Below are 26,071 nucleotides of genomic sequence, written 5' to 3' on the forward strand. Positions count from 1 at the left end.
ATGATCTCTTAAAAAATGATGTCAAATTTCAATATGTTTTGTTCGTGAGTGTTGAACCGGATTTTTGCTTAAATTGATGGCACTAGTATTATCACATTTAATAGGGATATGATCATAATGCAAATCAAAGTCCTCAAATTGTTGTTTCATCCAAAGTATTTGGGCACAACAACTTCCGGAAGCTATATATTTAGCTTCGGCCGTTGATAAAGCAACAAAATTTTACTTTTTGCTAAACCAAGATACTAATGAGTTACCAAGAAAGTGACAAGTGCCACTGGTGCTTTTTCTATCAAGTTTGCATCCGGCAAAGTCGACATTCGAGTAACTAATTAAATCAAATGCAACACCTCTAGGATAAAACAGTTCCAAATTTTGAGTGTCAACAAGATATTTAAAAATTCTTTTAACAGCACTAGGATGTGATTTCTTAGGATTTGATTGATATCTAGCACACGTACAAACACTAAACATAATATCGGGTCTACTTGCAATTAAATAAAGAAGTGAGCCGATCATATCTCGATATTTTGTTTGATCAATGGACTTACCTTTTTCATCCTTGTCTAGCGTAATGGATGTGCTCATAGGTGTTCCAGCTATTTTCGAGTCATACATACCAAACTTTTTGAGTAGTTCTTTTGTGTACTTAGCTTGGTTGATAAAAATTCATTTTATTTGATTTGAAGCCCAAGGAAATAATTTAGCTTCCCCATCATGCTTATCTCAAACTCACCTTGCATACACTTAGCAAATTCCTTACACAAGGTTTCATTAGTAGCACCAAATATAATGTCATCCACATATATTTGCACAATAAGTAAATCATCATTTTTAGTTTTAACAAAAAGTGTTGTATCAATCGTTCCTCTAGAAAAATTATTTTCAATCAAAAATTTACTTAATCGTTCATACCAATTTTTTAAAAAGCCCTAGGCGCATCGAGGCGCCAAGGTCACCTAGAGCCTAAGCCCCGAGACGCGAGGCGAGGCGCGCACCTTACCAAAGCGAGGCACAAGTTATAGAAGTTAAGCAAAATATTAATAAAGCACAATGTCCAATATAAACAAATATTTAATATGTATATTATTAATTTTTTTAATAAGAAAAAAAAATAATTAATTTTTTAATATATATTATTTAATTTATTTATTATCTATTAATATGTATATTATTATCTATTATTTATTTATTATCTATTATTATCTATTAAGCAAAATATTAATTTTTAATATATGTATATATATATATATATAATTAATTTAGTAAATTATTATTTTACATATTATCTATAAGTATATTATATATTATATAATAGGTGTGGTATAATATTATATATATAAATCAATTATATTTTATATATTATAAGTATATTGTAGATTATATATTATATATTATATAATCGGTATTATATAATATTATATATATATATATGAATACAGAAGATAAAAAGGAGAGATAGATCGCAAGAGAGAGAGAGAGAGTGATCATGAACGAGAAACGAAGCAGAAGAGAGAGAGAGCGATCGTGAAGCAGGAGCGAGAAGAAGACAGAAAGAAGGGAAGAGAAGACGAAGCAGAGGAGAAGAAGCAGAGAGAGGAGAAGAAGCAGAGAAGAGAAGAGAAGAGAAGAAGAGGAGAAGAGAGTAGAACCTGGGAGTGGAAGAAAACCGAGGCGCACAAGGCGCTCGCCTTGCGCTTCGTAATAAGGCGCTCGCCTCATCACCTAGGTAGCGCTTCACCTGTGTCGCCTCGCCTCACCATGACTGAGGCGCAAAACTGCGCCTTGCCTCGCCTTGAGCTTAGGCGCGCGCCTAAGCGCGCTTTTTAAAACACTAGTTCATACCATGCACGAGGTGCTTGTTTCAAACCATATAAAGCTTTTGATAGTTTAAAAATATGATTTGGAAAAGCATGATCTTCAAAACCTAGGGGTTGTTTAACATAAACTTCATCATTTATAAAACCATTAAGAAAGACACTTTTTACATCCATTTGATAAAGTTTGAAATATCTAAAACATGCAAATGCAAGTAACATGCAAATGGCTTCTAATCTAGCAACCAGAGCAGAGGTTTTATCAAAATCAATACCTTCTTTTTGATTGTATCCTTGTGCAACAAGTCTTGCCTTGTTTTTTATAATTGTGCCAAATTCATCAAACTTGTTTTGAAAGATCCATTTGGTACCGATAATGGTATGATCTTTAGGTTTTGGCACAAGTTCCCACACTTTGTTTCTCTCAAATTGGTTAAGCTCTTCATGCATAGCTATCATCTAATGTTCATCAAATTCGGCTTCTTGAAAGTTTTTAGGCTCAATCTGTGAGAGAAAAGCCAAGTTACTACAAATGTTTCTAAGTGAAGAGCGAGTTTCAATACCTTTTGTAGGGTCACCTAGGATTAAATCTTTAGGGTGATTATAAACAAACTTCCATTCTCATGGCAAATCATCATTGTTTCCTCCTTCTTCTTGAGGTAGGAGAATAGGTTGTTCAATCTCTTTGTTCAACTTACATGGTTGGTTCTCTTCTTTGTAGATACTTGAATCTTTCATATTTGGTTCCAAATCTATATTATCACTAACAATTGCTTTTGAGCAGAGATGTTAGTTTCATCAAATGCCACATGTATAGATTTTTCCACAACATGAGTTCTTTTATTAAAAACACGATAAGCTTTGTTAGTTAAAGAATAGCCAAGAAAAATTGCTTCAACGGATTTTGAATCAAATTTACCTAAGTTATCCTTACCATTATTATGCACAAAACATTTACAACCAAAAACATACAAGTGACTAATGTTGGGCTTTCTATCATGCCAAAGTTCATAAGGAGTCTTTTTGAGAATAAGTTTAATTAATGCACGATTTAAACTATAGCATGCGGTGTGAACGGCTTCGGCCCAAAAATATTTAGGAAAATTATTTTCGCAAAGCATTATTCTACTCATCTCTTCTAAAGTTCTATTCTTCCTTTCTACTATACCATTTTGTTGAGGAGTTCTAGGTGCTGAAAAATTATGTCCAATACCATGCTCATCACAAAACAATTCAAATTTCTCATTTTCAAGTTCTCTACCATGGTCGGTTCGAATATTAGTAATAAGAAAGCCTTTTTCATTTTGAATTCTGCGACAGAGTTTTGTGAAAGAAGAAAATGTTTTATCTTTGTGTGTGTGGGGGCCGAAGAATTGGGAGTTGTAGAAGTTCCGGATAGTCAAATCTGGGAGAGTCGAGATTCAAAGCACTCGGCAATTGGCTCGAAAGCTCAAATCCAACCCTACTCGGCCAAATAAACGATTAAGCAAGGGGCCGAGTGAAGATCAGTCTATTATAAAATGTGCCGAATATGAGGTGGAAAATAGACCTAATCCCGAGGCCCAAAGAAGAAAAGATATAAATAGAAGAAACATCATCCAAAAAGAGGTAGGTGAGAATTGTTGTGCTAAACATAGAATACAAACATTTTTGAGTGTGAAGATTGACTTGTCCGTCGGAGTGCTAATTCCGGCACCCCCGACCGAAGTGTTTATTCCTTTTCAGGTGACTAACAGCGGATCTCAAGCTCCCCCCAGGATCAGAAGAGTATTTCCAAACCACTTCTCCACAATTGGCGCCGTCTGTGGGAATACTCAAACACATTCATGGCAGGCGCAACAGAAGACCCTCCAATAGCCACTGACGAAACAATGCAAAGAGACGACCTCACTTCATCAAACATGCTTGGACCGAACACCGTCCCTACAAGACGCACTTTGAACTTCGCCTCACCCTCGACTCCAGAGCATGAAGCAATGCAAGCGATCATGGAACAAGCAAAGCAAAATGAACAAAGGTTGGAGAACATGATCGCGGAGAACGAACGTCTTCGTGAAGATTTGGCCTTGGAAGTGGCGAAGTCCAAACAAGCTGTACGCCTAAAGCCGGATCGATCTTCGTAGGTAGGTGGTCGACGACCTCGAGCTCGACAAGACGACATTGATAGCGGTTTCGACTCGTTATCTCTGGAGCCCAGGAAGAAGGGGCAACCTGAAACTACCAGTTCTTCTGAAGAAAGTCCCCGTATAAGGCACAAGCGAAAAAGGCACAATTCAGACGAAGATCAACACGATCCCTTCGTATGACAAATTGCAAAGGCGGTGCTACCCAAGAAATTCAAAGCACCGTCATTCACCTTGTACGATGACAAATCAGACCCCACCGACCACATCCGCCACTACAAGCAAGCCATGACATTGCATGCAGATGACGAGGCCCTCATGTGCCGAATATTCCCCAGCAGTTTGGCACCATTGGCCGTCAGGTGGTATTATAAACTAGAGCCGGCTTCGATCAAAACTTTTCACCAATTACAGAAATCCTTCAGGGCCAGATTCATCATTAACAAGGTCCAGCCGAAACAAGCCGACTCTCTCTAGGCAATGCAGATCCAGCCGGGAGAAACACTAAGGGCGTATTCTGCACGATATTGGGAGTGCTTTAATCTTTTTGATGACGCCTGCAACGACTCAATGGCCACCACCGCCTTCAAAATGGGATTACACCCAGACAGTGCCCTCCGCAGCTCCCTGGCAAGAAGGCCCCCCAAAAAAGTCTGGGCATTGATGAAGAAAGTTGAGGAATACTGCAAAGTGGAAGACGACGCCTTGCGGGTTAAAGCTGGACAAATGGCCAACAAAACGGCCCCTCTTGAAATTGCTCAGCCAATAAGTTCTATATCACCTCAGAGTCCTGAACCACGACAACGAGCTAAACGAGACAAGAAACGGGATTCTCGTCGATCAAGCAATCAATGCTCACACTGAGCAAATGAACAACTGCAGGTCGATAGCAGGCACACAAAGCGCGCCGACAAGAAATATACGAAGCTGACAGAGCCAATCAGCTCGGTTATGTCCAAAATCCAACATCTTTGAAGACCGTCCAAAATGGTTGGACCCCCTAACACGAGAAGGCGGGACAGGCGGTGTGAATATCACAAAGATCATGGTCATGATACGAACAGTTGCTATGCTTTGAAAGACCATATTGAGGAATTGGTCCAAGATGGTCGCCTCCAGTAACATGTCTGAAAGAGCGCAGTCAAAACAGTTGCCATTCGGCAGGACTCACCTCCGCTCGGCGTTATTCATATGATATACAACCTTCCAACGCCACGTACCGTACATGCAATTCAGTCAGCCCCCCAGATGCAACGCATACCAACAAAACAGCCCCACGAAGCTCCGAGTATTGTCTTTGACAATTCTGATCTTATCAGCATAACACTCCCCCATATTGATCCATTGGTTATTGAACTACACGTAAACCGAATTACCGTTGAACGCGTCCTCATAGACCAGGGGAGCACTTTGGAGGTTATGTATTACGAGACCTTCATCAAACTCGGCTTCAACAAATCAGACCTATCTCCGGCTCTTCACCCATTATTCGGCTTCAACGCAAATCCAGAGTACCCATTCGGGAAAATCACACTTCCCGTTCGAACGGGCTCCCAAACAGCGGATGTGGAATTCTTGGTCGTCAAGCTCCCTTCGCCGTATAATCTCATCATGGGGCGAACTTGGTTGCATCATATTCAGGCCGTGCCAAGCACCTATCATCAGCTACTACGCTTTTCGACCAAACACGACATTGAGCAGATCTGTGGTTCCCGGCAATCCGCACAAGCATGTTATCTCCTTTCTAGAAAGACACCAACAGAGTCGTAGGTCAACTCCACTGAAGTGCTGAATCGAAACAGCCTCAACGATGTCGAACGGCTCCCTAGTGAAAAGCCATGGAAGCTCTAGGCGATACTAGCGACAGCTTGCCAGGACGTATGATCAACGCGTTCAGCCGCGCCGCTACACGCCGGGAAAGTTGCTCCTGAAGGTATTTCCGGATGATAGGAGATCGGTTGATGGAAAATTAGGTACGTGGCGTTGCTCCCGAAGCACTCACAAAAAATTTTGTCATCAAACCCGACTTATGGGGAATGATCCTAGTTCTAAAAGATTCATCGTGTACATATTCCATCTTTGTAATGGAAGGATTCTTATTCAGAAGATGGATTCTTATGTAAAATAGCGCTCCAACGAAAAAGCCTCCGGATTCAGAGCGCCCTTCGTGGATATCACGATTGGCCAAACTAAGTCTCCGGATTCGGAGCCCCATCGGCGTATGACATCTTTGGGCCAATTAAGCCTCCGGATTTGGAGCACCCTTCGTGGATATCACGATTGGCCAAACTAAGTCTCCGGATTTGGAGCCCCATCAGCGTATGACGTCTTTGGGTCGATTAAGCCTCCGGATTCGGAGCGCCCTTCGTGGATATCACGATTGGCCAAACTAAGTCTACGGATTCGAAGCCCCATCGGCGTATGACGTCTTTGGGCCGATTAAGCTTCCGGATTCGAAGCGCCCTTCGTGGATATCACGATTGGCTAAACTAAGTCTCCGAATTCGGAGCCCCATCGGCGCATGACGTCTTTGGGCCAATTAAGCCTCCGAATTCGAAGCGCCCTTCGTGGATATCATGATTGGCCAAAATAAGCCTCCGGATTCGGAGCGCCCTTCGTGGATATCACGATTGGCCAACCAAGTCTACGAATTCGGAACCCCATCGGCGCATGACGTCTTTGGGCCGATTAAGCCTCCGGATTCGGAGCGCCCTTCGTGGATATCACGATTGGCCCAAATAAGCTTCCGGATTCGGAGCGCCCTTCGTGGATATCACGATTGGCCAAACCAAGTCTTCGGGTTCAGAGCCCCATTGGCGCATGACGTCTTTGGGCCGATTAAGCCTCCAGATTCGGAGCGCCCTTCGTGGATATCACGATTGGCCCAAATAAGCCTCCGGATTCGGAGCGCCCTTCGTGGATATCACGATTGGCCAAACCAAGTCTTCGGATTCGGAGCCCTATCGGCGCATGACGTCTTTAGACCGATTAAGCCTCCGGATTCGGAGCGCCCTTCGTGGATATCACGATTGGTCAAACTAAGTCTCCGGATTCGGAGCCCCATCGGCATATGACGTCTTTAGGCCAATTAAGCCTCCGGATTCAGAGCGCCCTTCGTGGATATCACGATTGGCCAAAATAAGCCTCCGGATTCAGAGTGCCCTTCGTGCTTCGTGGATATCACGATTGGCCAAAATAAGCCTCCGGATTCGGAGCGCCCTTCGTGGATATCACGATTGGCCAAACCAAGTCTCTGGATTCGGAGCCCTATCGGCGCATGACGTCTTTGGGCCGATTAAGCCTCCAAATTCGGAGCGCTCTTCGTGGATATCACGATTGGTCAAACTAAGTCTTTGGATTTGGAGCCCCATCAGCGTATGACGTATTTAGGCTGATTAAGCCTCCGGATTCGGAGCGCCCTTTGTGGATATCACGATTGGCCAAAATAAGCCTCCGAATTTGGAGCGCCCTTCGTGGATATCACGATTGGCCAAAATAAGCCTCCGGATTCGGAGCACCCTTCGTGGATATCACGATTGACCAAACCAAGTCTCCGGATTCGGAGCCCCATCGGCGTATGATGTCTTTAGGCCGATTAAGCCTTCGGATTCGGAGCCCTATCGGCGCATGACGTCTTTGGGCCGAAAAAACCTTCGGATTCGGTGCCTAATCAACACAAGACGTCTTTGGCCGATAAAACTTTCAAGCTCAAGAGACAAGTAGTATTCCGAATTCGGAGTGCCCTCCAGAATGAAAACATTTACATATCAAGGCAGAGATATGTAGGTTGAGCTAGTACAACCACATGAACAAGACAAAACGCGCCAGCATTCAAAATAAGATGATTAATTAAGCATATAAAAATTCAGAATGAGATAAACTTTTAAAATAAAATATTTTATTCGATTAAATAGTAATTACAACAACGCAATCCACTTTCGAAGCATTACAATATCTATTCTCATATGGCGTCGCGTTGGTACAGCAGCAGCGCCGAATCAACGTCCGCTGATCAGAGAGCATCCGCAACTTGAAATGCCTTGATCTGACCATGCTTGAATCCGCGATGTTCACACCGACGAGACAATCACTCTCGAGGTGGAGAGCTTTGACACCATAGACAAAGTCAAGGCCAAGATCCAGGACAAGAAAGGAATTCCTCACGAAAACAGTAATACTCAATGGTCGCGGCGCTACGTCGGCCTCATTTCTCGGTGGTGGTTGCAGAGAACTCCCCCATTGCTGTTTCTTCCTTTGGGCTGATCTGCTTCGACGACTTATGGGCTGACGTTTTTTCCATTTTTTAAACACCCTACCTCTCGTGCGAGTGGGTTCTCTACTGCGATTCATTGTAATGTCAAGCTTAGCCAAAGTCGAAGTCTCTCCTTTGCTGCTGAAGAAAACTCCATTTGACATTCACACTTATCTAACCCCACGCAACAAAATAGTTTTAAATCGAGTCTGAACACAGTAAACGAAGTTACTAGAGCAAAAAGTTCGAGGCAATTTATTTCTAAATCCTTACAGCGACCTCGAGGCGATTTCATTAACGCAACCCTAAAAGACGGACGCCGAGCGATATTGGCCACAGTCACTCCACGTACTAATTTTTGACTTTTTTGGAGTTAAAATGGCCTAATTATATAAACGAAAATTATAGATGGGCTGACTGTCTCCGGATTCGGAGCCCCAAGTGCATGACACCTTTGCGCCAGTTACGCCTCCGAATTCGGAGCCTCATCGGCGCAATGGACCGTGTGTGACATGCCAAATATATATTTAATGAAGAATGCTCATGACAAGCCGGTATATAACCGTTCGGAATTAAAATGCCTAGTTGACTTAGGCCGCTCAATGTTTATACAATGAAACACATGCAAACATGTGTGTGCCGAATGCATATCACAATGAAACATTTTATTCAATCAGACAATAATTACATAATTATGAACGCGATCTGCGTTCGAACGTTACATTGAGTGTTTTTACACAACGTCGCCCTCATCCTCACTCTGCTCGACTTCAAAGGCGGAAAACGAAAAATGGTTACGCTGGTACAGTGGCAATATCGAGTCGACGCCCGCTGCTCGGAGAGCTTCTTCGGCCTGAAGCGCCTTGATCCAACCATGCTTAAATCCATGATTTTCGCATCGACAAACTTCCTCGGCGAGCTTCTCCTTGGTCTTCTGTATCCCTACTTTCCAGCCTTCGTGGAAGTCTTGTTCATTGGCCCTCCCCTTCACGGATTCCATCGCAAACATGCTCGCCGTATCGCGATCGGCGAACGTGGTACTGATAAGCCGCTGGGTGACCCTTTCTTCCACGATTGGGTTACCTTGTCTGACGGGTTGTGCCTGAACGGTCTTGACCTTCCTTAGCTCACTTTCAGCCACCTCCGCGCTAGCCTCCAAGCTTCGGATGCGTTCATCTCTCTTCTCTATTTTTCGGCGGGCAGCACGGATACACATGTCGATTTCGTAGGCAGTGTAGAGCCCCTTCACCGCACCGTGAATGCCTTTACGAAACACTTCGAAGTCCTGCCGACCTACCATCGACTGTTGGACCTCGAGAGGAAAAATTTGTCGAGCAAATTTGACTGCCACACTTGAATCTCGAACGATCGAGTCCGCATCTGTCATGGGTCTATTCCCCACGAAGACTGCAAAACTCAGTGGGCGTGGGTTCGCACTGGGCTCCCTTCCAGAACGGGGTTGCGAGAATTTGCCCTGTGGCTCCTTGTCCCTCCTAGGTGACCTACTTCGACGACGAGGAGATTCACGTCTCTCCAGATCGCTCGAAATCCTCTCTCCTACACGCGAAGGTTCGCCACTTCGATTCATGTCTCCTCCCAGCTCAGCTAGCGTCCTCGCTTCCCCTTTACTGTTAAAGAAGAGTCTATTTGACATTTGCGCTTGTTTATTTTTCATCAAAGACCTGGACTGAGTTGCTCACTGAGCACATAGATAGAACCTTCATTAATTTATTCCCTACGAGGGCAGCGCCACCGAGGCAATCTCATTAATATCGAAACCTCAATAGCCCAGCACTGACCAAGTCGTGCCCCCATCAAACATTGTTATTCGGCAGTCTTAACTTCTGCAAGGGCAGATTCATCAATCTATTTGACTTAAGTGCCGCAGTCGCTTCACGAATTGACTCGTCAATATTGTTTGATTCGGCGTTTAATGTTCATGAATTAGCTGGGGCAAGGGCAGATTCATCAATCTATTCGGCTTGAGTGCCGCAGCCGCTTCATGAATCGACTCGTCAATATTGTCTGATTCGGCGTTTAACGTACATGAACCAGTTGGGGCAAGGGCAGATTCATCAATCTATTCGGCTTGAGTGCCGCAGCCGCTTCACGAATCGACTCCTCAATATTTTCTGATTCGGCATTTAACGTTCATGAACCAGCTGGGGTAAGGGCAGATTCATCAATCTATTCGGCTTGAGTGCCGCAGCCGCTTCACGAATCGATTTACTAGTCTTATTCGGCACCAAGAGTCGACTTACTCGTTCGGATAAATCAAAGTTTAAACTAATATAATTGCCAAGATTACACTGCTATCCAATCGATAGTTAGAAAGCACAACGGACAATAATCATTTTATCCAAAGTAGTGGAAGGCAAAACTCTTCATTAATATCAAAAACTGCGTACAAGTAATAGTGAAACGGGAAGGAAATTTTCATTAATAAATTGAGCGCATATAGTAACTAATTTATACATGAAAATTACCTTGAACTGATAAGAATCCACTAAACAAAAACGTGCATTGAAATTAAAGATACCTAATAAAACTAGAATGTCTCCCAGATCAATCCTCGGCATCAGACTCAAGTGGCTCAACATCCACTTGCTCGTATGGAATTGGCAAGGCCAATGTAACTCCAGTGACAGCAAGGGCTTTGAGCCACCCATGTTTGAAACCCCGATTCTCGAATTTGGGGACCTCATCTACGTATTCCTTCAAGGCGGCGCTCTTCCCAGCCTCTAGCGCCGTAGAAACTTCAGATTCGACTTTTTCCTTGGCCGCCTTCAATTCTTCTAACTCGGCCTCTGCCTTGGAAAGCGCCTCTTGGGCTAACTTGAGCACCTCCTCGCTCGCGTTCGCCCTATCCTCGGCTTCAAATCTGAGCCGGTCAGCAGTCCGAGCCCTCTCCTTTTCAGCTTCGGCTCGAGCACTTTCCATCGCGGCTCTCATCGCCTCGAACTCGGCCCTGCTTCTTTCACGTTCAGCTTCAAACTGTAAGCGGCCAATTCTTTTAATGGCATCACGCTGCCGGCGGCCTAATTCGGCTATCCTTTCAACCGTCAACAAAACAAGTTTGGATCACCACACCAAGCAATATCGTATGCACACCAAACCAAATGAGCAAAAAAGAAAGTATCGTATACATACCAGAAGGGCCGACTGGGCAGCGAACGCTATAGCTACCAAATCCGGCTCTTCTCGACAGGTGGCCTTATTAGCCGGTAGCGAAACTGAGGCGGCCAAGCTCAACGCCACGGCTGGATCCTTCATGGCAGATGCGTCAGAGGAGATTGGCGTGTCTTTGATCTTTGGTTGAACAATGAAAGAGACAACCACGTCAGACTCCTCTAAGTGAGGCCGTTTGTCAGCAGGGCTATCCTCTGAGCCGGCCTCTCCCTCGACGGAACATTTTTCGCCCCACTCTTTTGAAACCAGCCGTTCTTTCGTAACCTGCTGTTCAGCCCCCTCCATCTCGGCCACAACAACTCGAGCCATTTCTTTTCCAGTAACTGGTTGTAAAGATTCAACCGGGGTAGGCTCAGAACGGGTGGCCTTGGCTTTCTTTCGGGCAGCCATTCGCTCGGCATTTCTCTTTCTCGCCATCTGCGTGAGATTTTCCCCAGCCATGCCTTCAGAAAAAGCACCAGGTAGATCTCCCAAGTTTGTAAAAATATCTCTGAAGGAAAACTCCGCTCGATCTGAAGTGGACAGAGAGTTAGGTTGGTTAAGATCGGCTGCCGTAAACGCTGATTTCAGAGCTTCGTCGACCTCTTCGGCCTCCGCAGCGAACACCGTCGTTGATTCGGCAACTGCTTCGACCACCGGCTTCAAGTCTTGCTCCGAATCAGAAGCTTCGAGACCAATTTGTCTGAGGGCCTTGAAGCTGGGGAAGACAAGAGCCGTAAGGTGTTGTTCACCGGTTAGGATCGGAATGTCGTCCGTGGTTGAGAATGTAGTATAGGTAGGCTCGTACCGCAAGAAAATATGGGCGGCTCTCCCTTGCTTATGTACGTTTGGACGGCCAAAGTACTTTAGTGCAGTCTTAATTTCTGCAAGGACTTTGTCGTCAGTCGAGGTCAGAATCCTCTTCAACTTATTACCTGTAAAAACAAAGGGTTAGACTCCGAGAGAAAGCCGAATAAAAGAAAGATCAACAAACAGGGAATTATACGGTAACCTGGTTCACCGCTCCGTCTGGGAATAGGGTCTAGGCGATCTTCGCCTTCGCCGAATTCCCAGTTGCCTCGGACATTGACCATTACATCATTAACTCGTTTGTTAGAGCTGGCAAGCATCGTTACCAAGTGATGGTCGGTGTCCTTAGCCCTGAGAAAATAGCGCTCGAGCCGACCGGAGGATTTGGCTAAAGTGTAGCAGTACCGAATCACCGAAATGCCAAGATTGATCCCGAGACGTTGGTTCAACTCTACGATTCCCATTATAATTCGAAAAAAATTCACATTGGGTTGCGAAGGAATCAAACCCCAATAGCGGAGGACGGCCCTAAGAAATGGGTGTAGGGGAAAGCGAACTCTGCCCTCCGCAATGGATAGGAGAGGAAAGACAATTATATTTTGGTCGTCCCTCTCCATATCAAGGGTATTATCCGTTACTAGAGATAGATGGACATCATCGGGGATAGAGAAATGTCTTCGGAACCCATAAATTCGACCCTTAGAAAGGCGGTCTTTCAAATGCTTAGCCATCCTGGTAAGGACCCAAGGATATTCTAAAATCAAAGATAAATACGAAAAGTAGGGTTGTAAAGCGAAGAGAAGAAAACTTACGAAAGACAAAGGAGAAGACGGAGAAGAGTCGCAGAAAACGCGTTGGAGAAGATACACCGACTGGCAATCTAGGAGGTTCAAATATTCGAAAAAGCATGCATTCGAAGGGACTGAAGTTTCAAATCGTAATAAATGCGAGAGAAGCATGAATGAGGCGGGAAAGCATTGCAGTGACCAAAAAACATGTACGCGTTCTGACGCGTATCGGGAAGAGGGTTAACCGCCGAATTTTTGACTGCCCAGACTAGAAGCCAAACACGCTGACTAACTGATGCTAGTGGGGTGTTTGGGGGGCAATTGTGGGGCCCGAAGAATTGGGAGTCGTAGAGATTCCGGATAGTCAAATCTGGGAGAGTCGAGATTCGAAGCATTCAGCAATTGGCTTGAAAGCTCAAATCCAACCCTACTCAGCCAAATAACCGATTAAGCAAGGGGCCGAGTAAAGATCGGTCTATTATAAAATGTGCAGAATATGAGGTGGGAAATGGACTTAATCCCGAGGCCCAAAGAAGAAAAGATATAAATAGAAGAAACATCAGCTAGAAAGAGATAGGTGAGAATTGTTGTGCTAAACATAGAATACAAACATTCTTGAGTGTGAAGACTGACTTGTCCGTCGGAGTGCTAATTCTGGCACCCCCGACCGGAGTGTTTATTCATTTTCAGGTGACTATCAGCGGATCTCAAGCTCCCCCCAAGATCAAAAGAGTATTTCCAAACCACTTCTCTACAGCGTGCTAAAAACATAATCCATGTAAATCTTGAATAATCATCAACAATAACAAGACAATAACGTTTATCACCTAGACTAGATGTCCTTGAGGGACCAAATAAATCCATATGCAATAGTTGTAAAGGTCTAGTTGTGGAAATATGAGATTTTGATTTAGATGATGTTTTAGTTTGTTTTCCTTATTGACAAGCACTACAAATATGATCTTTTTCAAATTTAATTTTTGGAAGTCCAATGACCAAATCCTTTCTCAAAGGTTTAGCAATTAAATCCATATGAGCATAACCAAGTCTTCTATGCTATAACCAACTATTTCATTATTAACATATAAACATTTAACATCACTAGCATAGAAATCATTAAAATGAAAAATATAAACATTATCATGGCGATTACCAATGATTAAAGCTTTATAATCATTTGTACTTTCAATTGTGCAATGTGATTTATCAAAAATAACTCGATTACCTTTATCACATAATTGACTAATACTAAGTAGGTTATGCTTACGTCCATCAACAAATAAAACATTTTCAATACAAGGGTTAGGAGAAATACCAATGCTACCAATACCGATAAGTTTTTCTTTCTTGCTGTCTCCAAAAGTAACAAATCCTCCATCTTTCGATGATAGTTTAGTAAAGAATGATTTATCTCCGGTCATGTGTCTGGAACATCCACTATCAAGGTACCACTTCTCTTCTTTAGCTTTGGACTTAAAGCAAACCTACAAAGTGACAATCAAGTGTTGGTTTTTGGTACCCATAGTTTCTTGGGTCCTTCTTGGTTAATTTTGTTAGATCTCTTAATAATCCAAATCTTTTTAATTCCCATGTTCATATTTTTTTTGAATGGACAATAAGATATATAATGGTCTTTCTTTCTACAATAATGACAAGTAATATGAGGGTGTGTTATGAGAGGTGCCTTTTCAAAAATTGTATTGAGATTCTTTTGTTTCTTAATAGGGTCATATCCAATACTCGCTTTATCAAAAACACATCTTTGATTTTCAAGAAGTATGTTGAGATTATCTCTACCTTTTACAAAATTTTCGAGTGTTTTTGTTAAATCATCAACATTATTGTTTAAAGTAGTTTTCTCATTAGAGATAGTATCAAAATCATTTTTTCTTTCTTTAATTCTTCTACATTAATAGATAAAGATGCAATAGATTTTTTCAGCACATTATTTTTGGCATAAATTTTTCTAAATTCATTTGATAGTTCATGGGATGCACTTTCAAGTTCTTCATAAAGAGTAGTTACCTCATCTTGAGTAGAGTCTTCATCTTCAAGAGCCATGAGTCATAAGTTGGCTACTTCATTTTCAATTTCATCACTTCAGCTTTCATCTTCACTTTCTCCCTAAGCTGCTACCATGGCCTTTTTGTTTATTTTGTAGTCTTTTCCATGATTCTTCAATTTTGGACAATCCACCTTTATATGTCTAGGATTTTTGTACTTATAGCAAATAATAGGTTCTTTCTTGTTATCTTTGTTATACTCTTTCTTGAAAGGTCTTCTTCCTCCATAATTGTTTTTCTTGAAGTGCTTTTTGAGATTTCTACTAAACATGACATAGCCTTCATCCTCACTGGAGTTTTCATGTTCTTCTTCATTTGATGAGGCCTTGAATGCAATTCCACTTTTCTTTTTATTTTCAACATCCTCATGTCCTTTCATGGTGATCTCATGAGTCATAAGGGAACCCATAAGCTCATCAAATCCAAGTGTGGAGAGATCTTTCGCTTCTATAATGGCGGTGACCTTTGCTTCCCAATTCTTTGGTAAACACTTAAGAATTTTTCTTACTAACTCACTGTTAGTATAAGTTTTGCTAAGAGATTTCAAAGAGTTTACAATTTCAGTAAATCTAGTAAACATACTTGAAATAGATTCATTAGAGTTCATTTTAAACAATTCATAACTATGAACAAGCATATCAATATGAGATTCCTTTACTTGGTTTGTACCTTCATAAGTTACTTCAAGTTTGTCCCAAATTTGTTTTGCCGAATCACAACTTGAAATTCTATTATACTCCTTAGAGTCTAATCCACAAACAAGGGTGAGTTTGGCTTTAGCATTGACTTGCAATAATTTGTGATCCCTCTCATCACATTCATCTTCAGTTTTAGATACATTAATATTGTCTACTAATTTGGTAAGAATTTTTGGACCTTTGGTGACAATAATCCACATAGCATAATCAGCGGCTTGTAGGTATAGGGTCATTTTATGTTTCCAACGACTATAGTTGTTTTCGTCAAATAATGGTGGCTTGTCCTTCAGTAGTGCTAATGCTAGTTAAGGTTGCCATGGATCGAAACTCTCAGATGGTTAAATCTAAAGCAAGAGTCTAGGCTCTGATACCAATTGTTACCCAAAAGACAACCTAAAAGGGGGTGAATTAGGTTTTTACAATTAAAAATTAATAATACCCTAATAAAAATTATGACTAGTACAATAGATAAATATAATTAATAAAATAAAAATAATTAAAACAAGTGTCTTAACAACTATGCCAGTTAATGATTTTAGCACAGTAAAAATGTGAAATATAGCTATGTCAATTTAAAATAAAATAAAGAAATAAGGGAGAGAGAGGCAAACAAATTTGTAGTGGTTCGGCTTTAACTCGGCCTACGTCCACTCCTCAAGCTTCACTTGAGATTTTTCAGTATCTTCTAGCTTCACAAGGGTGCTAGCAACCTCTTTACAAATGGAGCAATCCTCCACAGATTTTACACAGACTTCACAAGCCCAAACCCTTGCAATTCTTAGGTGATTCATAATCACTCTCAAGATTTCAAGAACACAGTGTTTGCAACACTTTTATAAGATGAAATGGTATTTTTTTTTTCAAAGAAAGCTTACAATAAATATCTCTCAAAGATAAATATATAAAATGAAACTTGATTTTTCTGTAAATCTCACACAGGAAAGATGGACTTAAAGCTATAAGGCTCAGTGTATAATTTCTGAGAAAAGATGTGAGTGATTATAGATCAAAGAATATTTTCAGGTTTTTTGTAACTTGTTTACATTAGAGGCTTTGGTATATGTAATAAAAATTATAGCCGTTTATAATCGTTGTATTCATTTGAATTTATAGCCGTTTATAGCCGTTGTAGTCATTTGAATTTATAGCCGTTTATAGCCGTTGTACTTCCATCATTACCAATTTGAATATCTTCCACTTGAATCTTTTGAACCTTTTGGCCTTTTAAACCTTTATAGCCGTCTATAGCCGTTGTACTTCCATCATTACTAATTTGAATATCTTTCACTTGAACCTTTTGGCCTGTTGCTGTGCTGGGCTGTTTGAACCTTTGTTTTGGACTGTTTGAACTCCTGATTTAATCAAATATTAAATATATTCTAACAACATTTAGGATAAAGGTTTAGGTGAGAAATAATGAGACAAAATAAATTTTGATTCTATTTTTCTCTTTCAAATAAGTCATCAAAATAAATTTTGATTAAAATATAATTAAATAAATTTTGGATTCTATTTTTTTCTTTCAAATAAATTAAAATATAATTAAATAAATCATCAAAATAAATAAGTCTAACAACAACAATTTAGGGATTGTGTTTGCATCATGTTTTTCGTTTTCAATTTTCATTTTTTGAGTTACGAAAGATACAATAAAAAGTTTGAAAACACAATTGGCATTGTCTCATAAAATCATAATCGTATCTGTTGCAATGGATTCAAAAGTTGTAATTCTTTAACACTTTTGAACATGTAACTAAATCAACATTTCCTTGAGGCATTTAAACAAACATCTCAAATTCACAAACAACTCAACCCAAAATTCTACAGATCAATAGCCACCACAAATCCACAGACTTACAAATGTAAGAATAGTTCCAAATGGGTTAGAGAAAACACTCTATTAATGCTTCATTCAGAAAGAGTGATTTGATCCAAGTTGACCAGAAAATTTTCATTCACTACAAAACATAAATAAAATAAAAAATAAGTTGCACTTTATATCAGCAAAAATTAACAGAGTATCAGGAATTTGTTAACCAAAATGAAACTATCCAGTTAGACATTTCTTCAAACATTTGCAGTGCATTGTCTAACCCAGATTTGAAATCAAACAACTATATCTATTTTGTGCCAACAAAAAACAAGGGGAAAATGAAATAGTGCAAGACATATCCACTGAAATACAACTTCAAATGGTGGTGGAATTGTTTGTTCTTGGTAGTGATGGGTGTGGACGTTTTGAACTTCAATCATCTTTTGCAGGAAGCTTCCCCAAACAGGTCGCCTAATAAAGGTGATCTCCTCTTCCTGGGTCTATATATAGAGTGGGTCGCCGGTTGCAGGTGAGGCTGGGTTCGGTGGAGACTCTCTCTCTCTCTCTCTCTGTGTATGTGTGTTTGCCTGTGTAAGGAGACATCGGCCGGTCCTGTTTCAAGAGCTTCTCGCCGTCGTCGGGAGTGGGTCGCCGGTGAGAGTGGGTTTGGTGGGGGAATGGAGGAGAAGGGGGCTAAGTGAGAGCGAGTGAGTGTATATCAAAGCTGTGGTCTTGATTGGGCGGGAAAACGAAAATGAATTTGTTTTGATTTTTTTTTTTTATTTTGATTTTTTTTTTTTTATAGTTGTTGGATTTACAACGGTTGATCTTAGCCGTTGCCAATAAGAAATGAAGGAGGGACATCAAGGAGGGGATCTGGACTCGAATAGCCACTTCTAATAGAACCCATTGTTTAAAAAGTAGAATAAAAAATAAAAAAAAAAAAAACTATTTTTACTTGTATAGTTTATCTCTCTCCACTCTCCCTTTCTACTTTCACATACATCAAAAGAAAAATGGCCGAAACAGTTGTTGGCGGCCAACGCGACCGACGACGGACGATTGGACACCTGAACAGTGAGGTGGAAATATGGATAAATTTGTAGGAATAGTTTTTTTACTTATTGTTGTCTTTTTGAATATAAATAAAAAACAAAAAAGGTTTAGGCAATTGATTTGAAAGTTTTAAATTTAAATTTATGGTCCGAGTATTTTTTTTCTCATCATTTTTCTAATACAAAAATGAAGAGTAAAAATAAAAAAATAAAACTTATTCAAGATAATTTTTTTTTGGGAAATTTCATTTCAGTGGATTAGTGGTAGGGGTGTTTGTGGATCAATTTTTTGCGATTCAGTTTGTGGTTTGGATCCATCAGTATGTATGCGGTTTGAGAAAAATTGAATTCGCAACCGCTCGTAATGCGGGTTGCTATTTGTATGGATAGGATTTACAGATGTATAGGTGGTTTGCAGATTGAGCTTTTTCCTTTAAAAATTTATTTTTTGGCTTTTTTTTTAAATTTTTTTTTTCCATTTTTTAAAGATTTTTGCTTGCGAGATATTCAATATTATCCTCAATTAAAATTGGATTACAAAAAATTAGAATGAAAATTAAATAAAAACTAACATAGAAAAAAAAAAATCACATAACTAGATTTGTAAAAAATTAAAGAATAAACATTTTAAATATGGCAGTGTATGATATTATTATAATGCTATAATATTAGAGCCTATACGTTTGTTAATCAGATTGAAATGAGTGAGAGAAGAGAAGATTAAGGTTACACACTTATAAAACTTACAATAAAACATAATGGTCCAGATTAAAAAAAATAAAATAAAAATTGTATACAGATGTGGGCGGGTGAGTGCAAGTACGGGTAAAACCCGCAATCCTCCCGCAACCCACAAAACAAAAAAAACTTAACCCGCATCCGACCCTAACGATTATACGAAACCACCTCAATAGGCTCGGATGGTTCGAGTTTGGCAATTTTTACAAGCCGAATAACCCTATGCCTAGTCCTAATCAGTGGTAAAAAAATTATATTTTTATGATGGTGCAACTCTTCTATGTGTATGGTGCAAATTCATTCATGTGCTTGGTACAACTCTTCATGTGTGTCAGAATTGCACAAAAAAAACAAAACAATTTTTTTTTCTAATTTGTAATGTAATAATTTTGTGATTGTCCCATGCATTCACAAATATTACCATTTTCTGTTGGTATTTTATCTCTTTTATTTTGTTTTTACTTTTAGGTCCCGTTTGTTTTGATGCCAAAAATGTTTTACTCATTTTTCGTTTTTTTAGTTGAACAAAAAGCAAGTAAAATATTTTTTATGTATCATTTTCTAAAAAATGACTACTTTTAAAAATTTCGAAAGTTAATTTTTATAAAGTTGACTTTTACTCACTATTTTCTCAACATATATTTATCATTTTTAAATAAATATCTTAACTCAATAAAAAGTTATAAACAGACAATTTATTGAATTAAATTTTTTCTTTTAGGCAATCAAATGTTTTTGTTTCAAATGTCAACAAAACGTCAAAAATAAAAATAAAAATAAAAATATATTTTCTATATAAAATTAATTTATAAAAAAATATTTTTTTTATGTAAAATATCTTATGTCGAACAAACGGGCCTTAATGAAATGTAAGGCCTACAAGTCGCAAGCTGGGTACTGGACTAGTTAGAAAGAAGGCCCGGCCCATTTGATCCATCTGATACCCCAAATTCAGTGGCCGTTAGTGTAAAAGGTGGGGCACACGGAAGTTTAAACCTACCTAACAATGGAACCCGAAGACCAAACTTCACTCGCCATCGACTCCGTCGACTCGCCCGAGTTCACTCACTTCACTCGGTCTCTGAGTCGTTCGTCGGTGATCGGACTCGACGCCGAATGGAAGCCCCTTCGCTCTCACGAGTCCACTTTCCCAACCGTTTCGCTCCTCCAAATCGCTTGCCGACTCAGCGTCGACGGCGAGTCATCGGTTTTTCTACTCGACCTGTTAGCGATTCCTCTACGCTCAATCTACCCACTGTTAAGGGAAGTGTTTGTCTCGCCTGGTATTCTCAAATTAGGGTTTCGATTCAAGCAAGATCTTGCTTACTTGTCTTCCACTTTCTGCTCTCAAGACTGCGATCCTGGCTTCGATCGGGTAAACTCTCTTTTTTGTATGTTTGGTTGCTTAGAAAACGCAGGAAAGTAAATAGTTGATGAAAATCATTGAATTTTTTGGTGTTTGAGATGAGATTGTTAGTCAATTTAAATCAGAACATAGTTGAAAATTGATTAAAGTAGCTGAGTTTAAGTAATTGGGGCTTGGGTTTTTGTTCAATTGAATTTGGAATGAGATTAATGTAGCTTACCTTGAACTGGATTAGTTTTTCATTCTCTCTAAGCTGAATTATGAGTAATTTATACATATTAACGTATTCGTCTTCCGGCGATAACATCAGATCGTAATTTGCTGGAAAATGGTAAATAGGTGGAACCCTTTTTGGACATTACAAGCATATACAATTATCTTCAACACAAGCAACAAGGAAGAAAGATACCGAAGCAAAACAAGAGCTTGGCAACAATTTGTGAGGAAGTGTTGGGGATTTCTCTCTCGAAGGTTTGGGTTTTAAACGCCTGCATTTTCTTCATTTGAAGAGTTTGACCTGAATTACGGTTCTACCTTATGGCGGTTCTTCTTGGAGTCGTCTGTGTTTCTTTTTGTTGGGGGGTGGGGGGTGCTTGAAATTGAATTACATTTTAAAAAAGTACATCTAATAAATTTCCAACACAACTATATTCTGTTAGGAGCTTCAATGTAGTGATTGGTCACATCGTCCTCTTACAGAAGAGCAAAAAGCATATGCAGCTGCAGATGCACATTGTTTGCTTGAAATATTCAATGTCTTCCAGATCAACGTTATCAAAGAAGGTTTGTGATGCTTAATAATTGAAACTTATTAAACTTTGTGGCCTCCCAAAACAAATAAAACATACTGGTTATGTTATGTCAAATGCCATTCTCTTCATGGTGACACACTATTGTCCCCTCCAACCAAAATTTATAACTTGTTCTAGTGCAGCACCACATAGAATTGAAACGGTTGCACCACACTTAAATAAATAGTGTACAGAGATTTATAATGTGAGTGATGTGGGACTAAGGGATGAGTGTCCACTGAAAATTTGGTATGAGCACTTTGCTTTTCTAAACACCTTTGCAGTTGAAGGATCAGAAGCGGTGTCCACAAGTTCTTAAGAAATTTAATGGGACTGTGTTTAAAAGTTACTGAATCACAACCATGCATGTCACTAACGTTCAATTGCTTTGATTGTGTAAGTCACTTGGATCACTTAGGATTTTGAATGAGATAAAAAATTTAAAGAAGTACATAAATTATATCATTTTATTCACTAGCTTCTTCAGTGAAGGAACGTGCATATACATTTGGTAAACCGCCTGTTAAAAGCCATCTGACCCAGTTTGGATTCTGCCTCACTCTGGCCCCCCTCTGGCCCCTTCCCTGATACATATGTAACAGAAAATCAGCATCTGCACATATGAATTATTTAGATTATAATAGGGATTGAATAGAAAGTTAATTGTTGTTTCATGAACATGTTCTATGTGATGTATATTGAGTATAACAAGTTTTTGTCCTGTATTTTAAGTTAAAGGGAGGCTAAACCACATGATGGACACCAAAAGATACTAATGATGTAGAACAAGATTTTTAGAATTTTTTATATTTAAATTTTTATGATTTTAGAATTATATTTTGACTAGGATTTTGTTATTTAGCCTAAAGTAATCTAAAAGAGTCAAAACATGATCACAATTGGAGCTAGGGATGATGGAAGTCCAACTTTTGTAAGCTTTACAATTGAAACTCTAGATCATTATGAACAGTTTGAATTTCTATTTTTCCTGATATAAATATCGGCCTTGTGTTTGTTTGTGCTGCATGAAGCCATGAAAGCCTACAAATTGATTAAATTGTGAACCATAAAATATATATATGACTCCTGCACATTGCTTGTTTGACAATGAAATTTAAAGAAACTTCTTATGGTTTGCTAATTTTGGCTTATGTAGTTCTAATATAATCTTTGGGAAGATTACTGTAAATTTCTTGGATTGTTTAATGCAGGGACTTCTTTTCACAATGTTACTGAACTTGGTTTCTCTTATATGGATCTTGGGTTGAAAGAGATTCTTGAGAAGCCTAGTAATTGTGATAAAATTGTGAGGACCAAATTTTGTGAAGCTTCAGAGATTGTCCGTGCTACTACTTGTGAATTATCTCAAAGGATACCTACTGTAAGGAAAAAAGTATCTACACTGTCATATATGAATACCATTCCCTTGGATGATTCCCTCTTGTACATCGTTAGGAAATATGGTGATAAAATTGTATTAAAGGAATCTGATCGAAAACCTAAAACGTCCAAAAAGAAAGGGAAAAGAAAATCCTCTGAGGTGTTGATATGCAAAGAAAGGCGGTTAGAAAGCATTGATGATTGGCAAGGCCCGCCACCATGGGATCTGTCCTTGGGTGGTAATGGATTCCCGAAGTTTCTATGTGATGTGATGGTAAGTGGTGGTACTTTATTGTACATAATTGGTGCTTGGAGATACTTTTGTGATGCCATTTACATCTGCTACTTCTTTTAGAATTTCTACTCTTGTTAATGGCTTAAATAAAATGCTCTGTTTCCTAATTGCTAGGATCATTGTTATAAAATTAGAATGCTCTATATACTTTCCAAATTGATTTGATGTGAAATTTTATAGATTATGTTCATAGTGTGGATGGATGCTAATATTACATGCACTCAGGTAGAAGGCTTGGCAAAACATTTACGGTGTGTTGGGATAGATGCTGCAGTCCCACATTCTAAAAAACCTGAAACTAGGTATCGTTTGTGTTAATATCATTTTTGTTTTGGAACACTTTCTATAATGTGCATTTGCTATTAGAAATATTACTTCATTTGTCAATTTTTTTTTTTGTTTCATTAGGGACTTAATAGATCAAGCACACAGAGAGAAGAGGGTGCTTTTGACACGAGATGCGAAGCTTTTAAGACATGAATATCTAATAAAAAATCAAATATACAGAGTGAAGAATCTTCTGAAAAATGAACAGCTGCTTGAGGTATTTATTCAATACATTTCAGGGGAGGGGAGATTGATATTGTTATCTACTAAGTTGAACTTGTTTTTTCTGCCAATGTTTAACCTTTTATGTATGGTAAATCAATAAATAAATGAAAACAGAAAGTTTAGTCGTAAGGTTATTTGTGACACTGCAGGTAAAATTTTGCATAGGAAATTCCCATGGTATACGAACATTGGTCGATAAATATTTCCCTCCATTACTTTCATCTGTTCCCCTTGCATGCCAATTTTGCTTTTTAATACTTCTCAAAGTTGTTACCACATTATTTGTCTACCCAAAATGTATCTTTGAGCTTGTCATCAAACTAATCCTCTGGTATTGTGGAAGCTAAAATTGAGGAATCCTTGCAGGTAATTGAAACTTTCCAATTGAAAGTTAGTGAGGATCAACTGATGTCAAGGTGCACCAAATGCAATGGTAAGTTTATTCAAAAACCACTATCAACGGAGGAGGCTGTTGAAGCTGCAAAGGGATTCCAAGTGATTCCCAACTGCTTGTTTGACAAGAATTTACAGTTTTGGCAGTGCATGGACTGCAACCAACTTTACTGGGAGGTAGTTTTCAAATAATTTTTTTCTTTGTGGTTTTACTACTTGTTTTTGAAGATCAAATCATCAATTCAATGTCATCAAACCCTAATTATTTAACGACTCCTTGAGGGAGATGGGTTGACTATGTGGCCATGCTGATGTGATATTTTTGAGAATGATAATAAAGGTTCCGTTTGGTATCACTTATAAGTTATGTAGTTTTTATGACTATAGCCTTTTAGATTATTAGCTTGAAAGATTTAAAATAAGTTGCAAGTCAATTTGGTGCAACTTTTGATAATCTATGAAAAAATTAACCTTGTTTAGTTAAATAAGTTGTAACATAGTTTTTTTTTTTTTGTGCAAATGGCCAGAATGCCCTCAAAAGTTGTAATTATGACAAAAAAGATGGGGCTCTTTTGTCCATATGTATTTAAAGATTTCAAATAAGCTAAAAAAGCAACAAATTGTAACTTAAGAAAATATGAATTTTCTTTGATCAAATAAGCTGAAAAAGTAAAGTAAGTTATAATTGAAAATTGCAATCAAATACCATTAATCAATTTTTTTAAGTAAATAAACTAAATAAGTTGACTTGTAAGTGCTACCAAACAGGCCCAAAGAAGATTGATACTCAAAGTTTTTCTTCTTGATTTGTTATTTAAGAATGGTCCATCTAGTGCTTAATGTGTTTAAGAATGACAAGTTTGCCGTGTGCGGCAATTTCCTTGTGAAGAAAGAGAATGTGTCATGTAAGGACCAAATTTGGTCCTTGATCTGGGAGCAGATTCCTACTGGCTTAAATAATGTTTACAAGCTTGGCATGCATTTCTACAAGCAATGGGGAGAATGGGGTAATGTGAGGTATGTTTAATATGCAAAGGATTGCAAACCATTTCACCAGACTGTTTTGCGTGACCCTCATACGTCATGAGATGCTGTTTGTTTTGCCAAGCCAACATGGAAGCAGTATGTAGTCAATAGAATAAAAAGAATGCACAAATGTTAATTAATCTGTGTAAAGCAAAAACTTTTGCCAATTTATTATATGATTCTCTTGTGGGGGAAATGGGATCCAAACCTTTCCTATGAGGTGGAACAGTTTGTTTCTTACTTTATTTGTTGTATTAGAGCCTGTAAGGAAATCCACTTAAACAATCATTTTCTCCAGTTCCTAATTGTGCATGTTTATGTCTATCTTGGCCTCAATAACCCCTAATATGACAAGGGTTGATTTATGTTCTGTTGGCATTTTTGTTTATGGAAACTCACATCGAACTTGTCACAACTTGTAATTTTTGTTGTGATTCAGGATGGAGTATGTTGTTAACGTGTAATATTGTTTCAGGGAACCCAATACCACAATGCAGTACAGAAGTTCATCGATGTTTGCAAGCTAAATGAGTAACTTGAATGCCATAGTCATTGTCGGTATTGGTAATGGAGAATTGTAACAGTTACATTGAGTGATTTTATTTCAAATATTGTAATTATGTTGTATTTGCTCCTGTTGAAGAAATGTACAATGCCATCACTTTCTGTTCCTGTAATAAATATTCAGTCGAGTTTTGGTTCATGAATGAAGCTCAGATTCTTCTGTTGCTAATTGCTTGGATGAGAGGTGTTTTGCAACAGCCAAGACTCAAACCCTTGATAACTCAGAGTCCAGATCCTCTCCTTGGAAGATCTCTACATGGCTCCGTACTTGGTAGGCCGTTGGGTTCACTTTTAGACTCAATTTTAATAATTCAAATCGTTTACATTTTAAGATTTGTTGAGTATATTATACTTGTAAAAAATCAAGTCGATTGAATAT

At 39.1% G+C, this 26,071-nt stretch overlaps 1 protein-coding gene across 1 annotated transcript; it reads left to right on the forward strand.

Moving 5' to 3' along the window:
* The first annotated feature begins 20,262 nt into the window (after positions 1 to 20,262).
* On the forward strand, positions 20,263 to 25,831 carry LOC114257078 (3'-5' exonuclease domain-containing protein). The gene is made up of 8 exons (XM_028196794.2): positions 20,263 to 20,700; positions 21,031 to 21,162; positions 21,351 to 21,474; positions 22,694 to 23,136; positions 23,383 to 23,459; positions 23,566 to 23,701; positions 24,076 to 24,279; positions 25,604 to 25,831. Exons 1-8 carry the CDS (start codon positions 20,332 to 20,334, stop codon positions 25,661 to 25,663), a joined length of 1,545 nt encoding a protein of 514 aa, XP_028052595.2. The 5' UTR covers positions 20,263 to 20,331; the 3' UTR covers positions 25,664 to 25,831.
* Positions 25,832 to 26,071: the final 240 nt, after the last annotated feature.

Source organism: Camellia sinensis, chromosome 1 (assembly GCF_055761805.1).
Source record: "Camellia sinensis isolate YWXY chromosome 1, ASM5576180v1, whole genome shotgun sequence".
Lineage (NCBI taxonomy): Eukaryota > Viridiplantae > Streptophyta > Magnoliopsida > Ericales > Theaceae > Camellia > Camellia sinensis.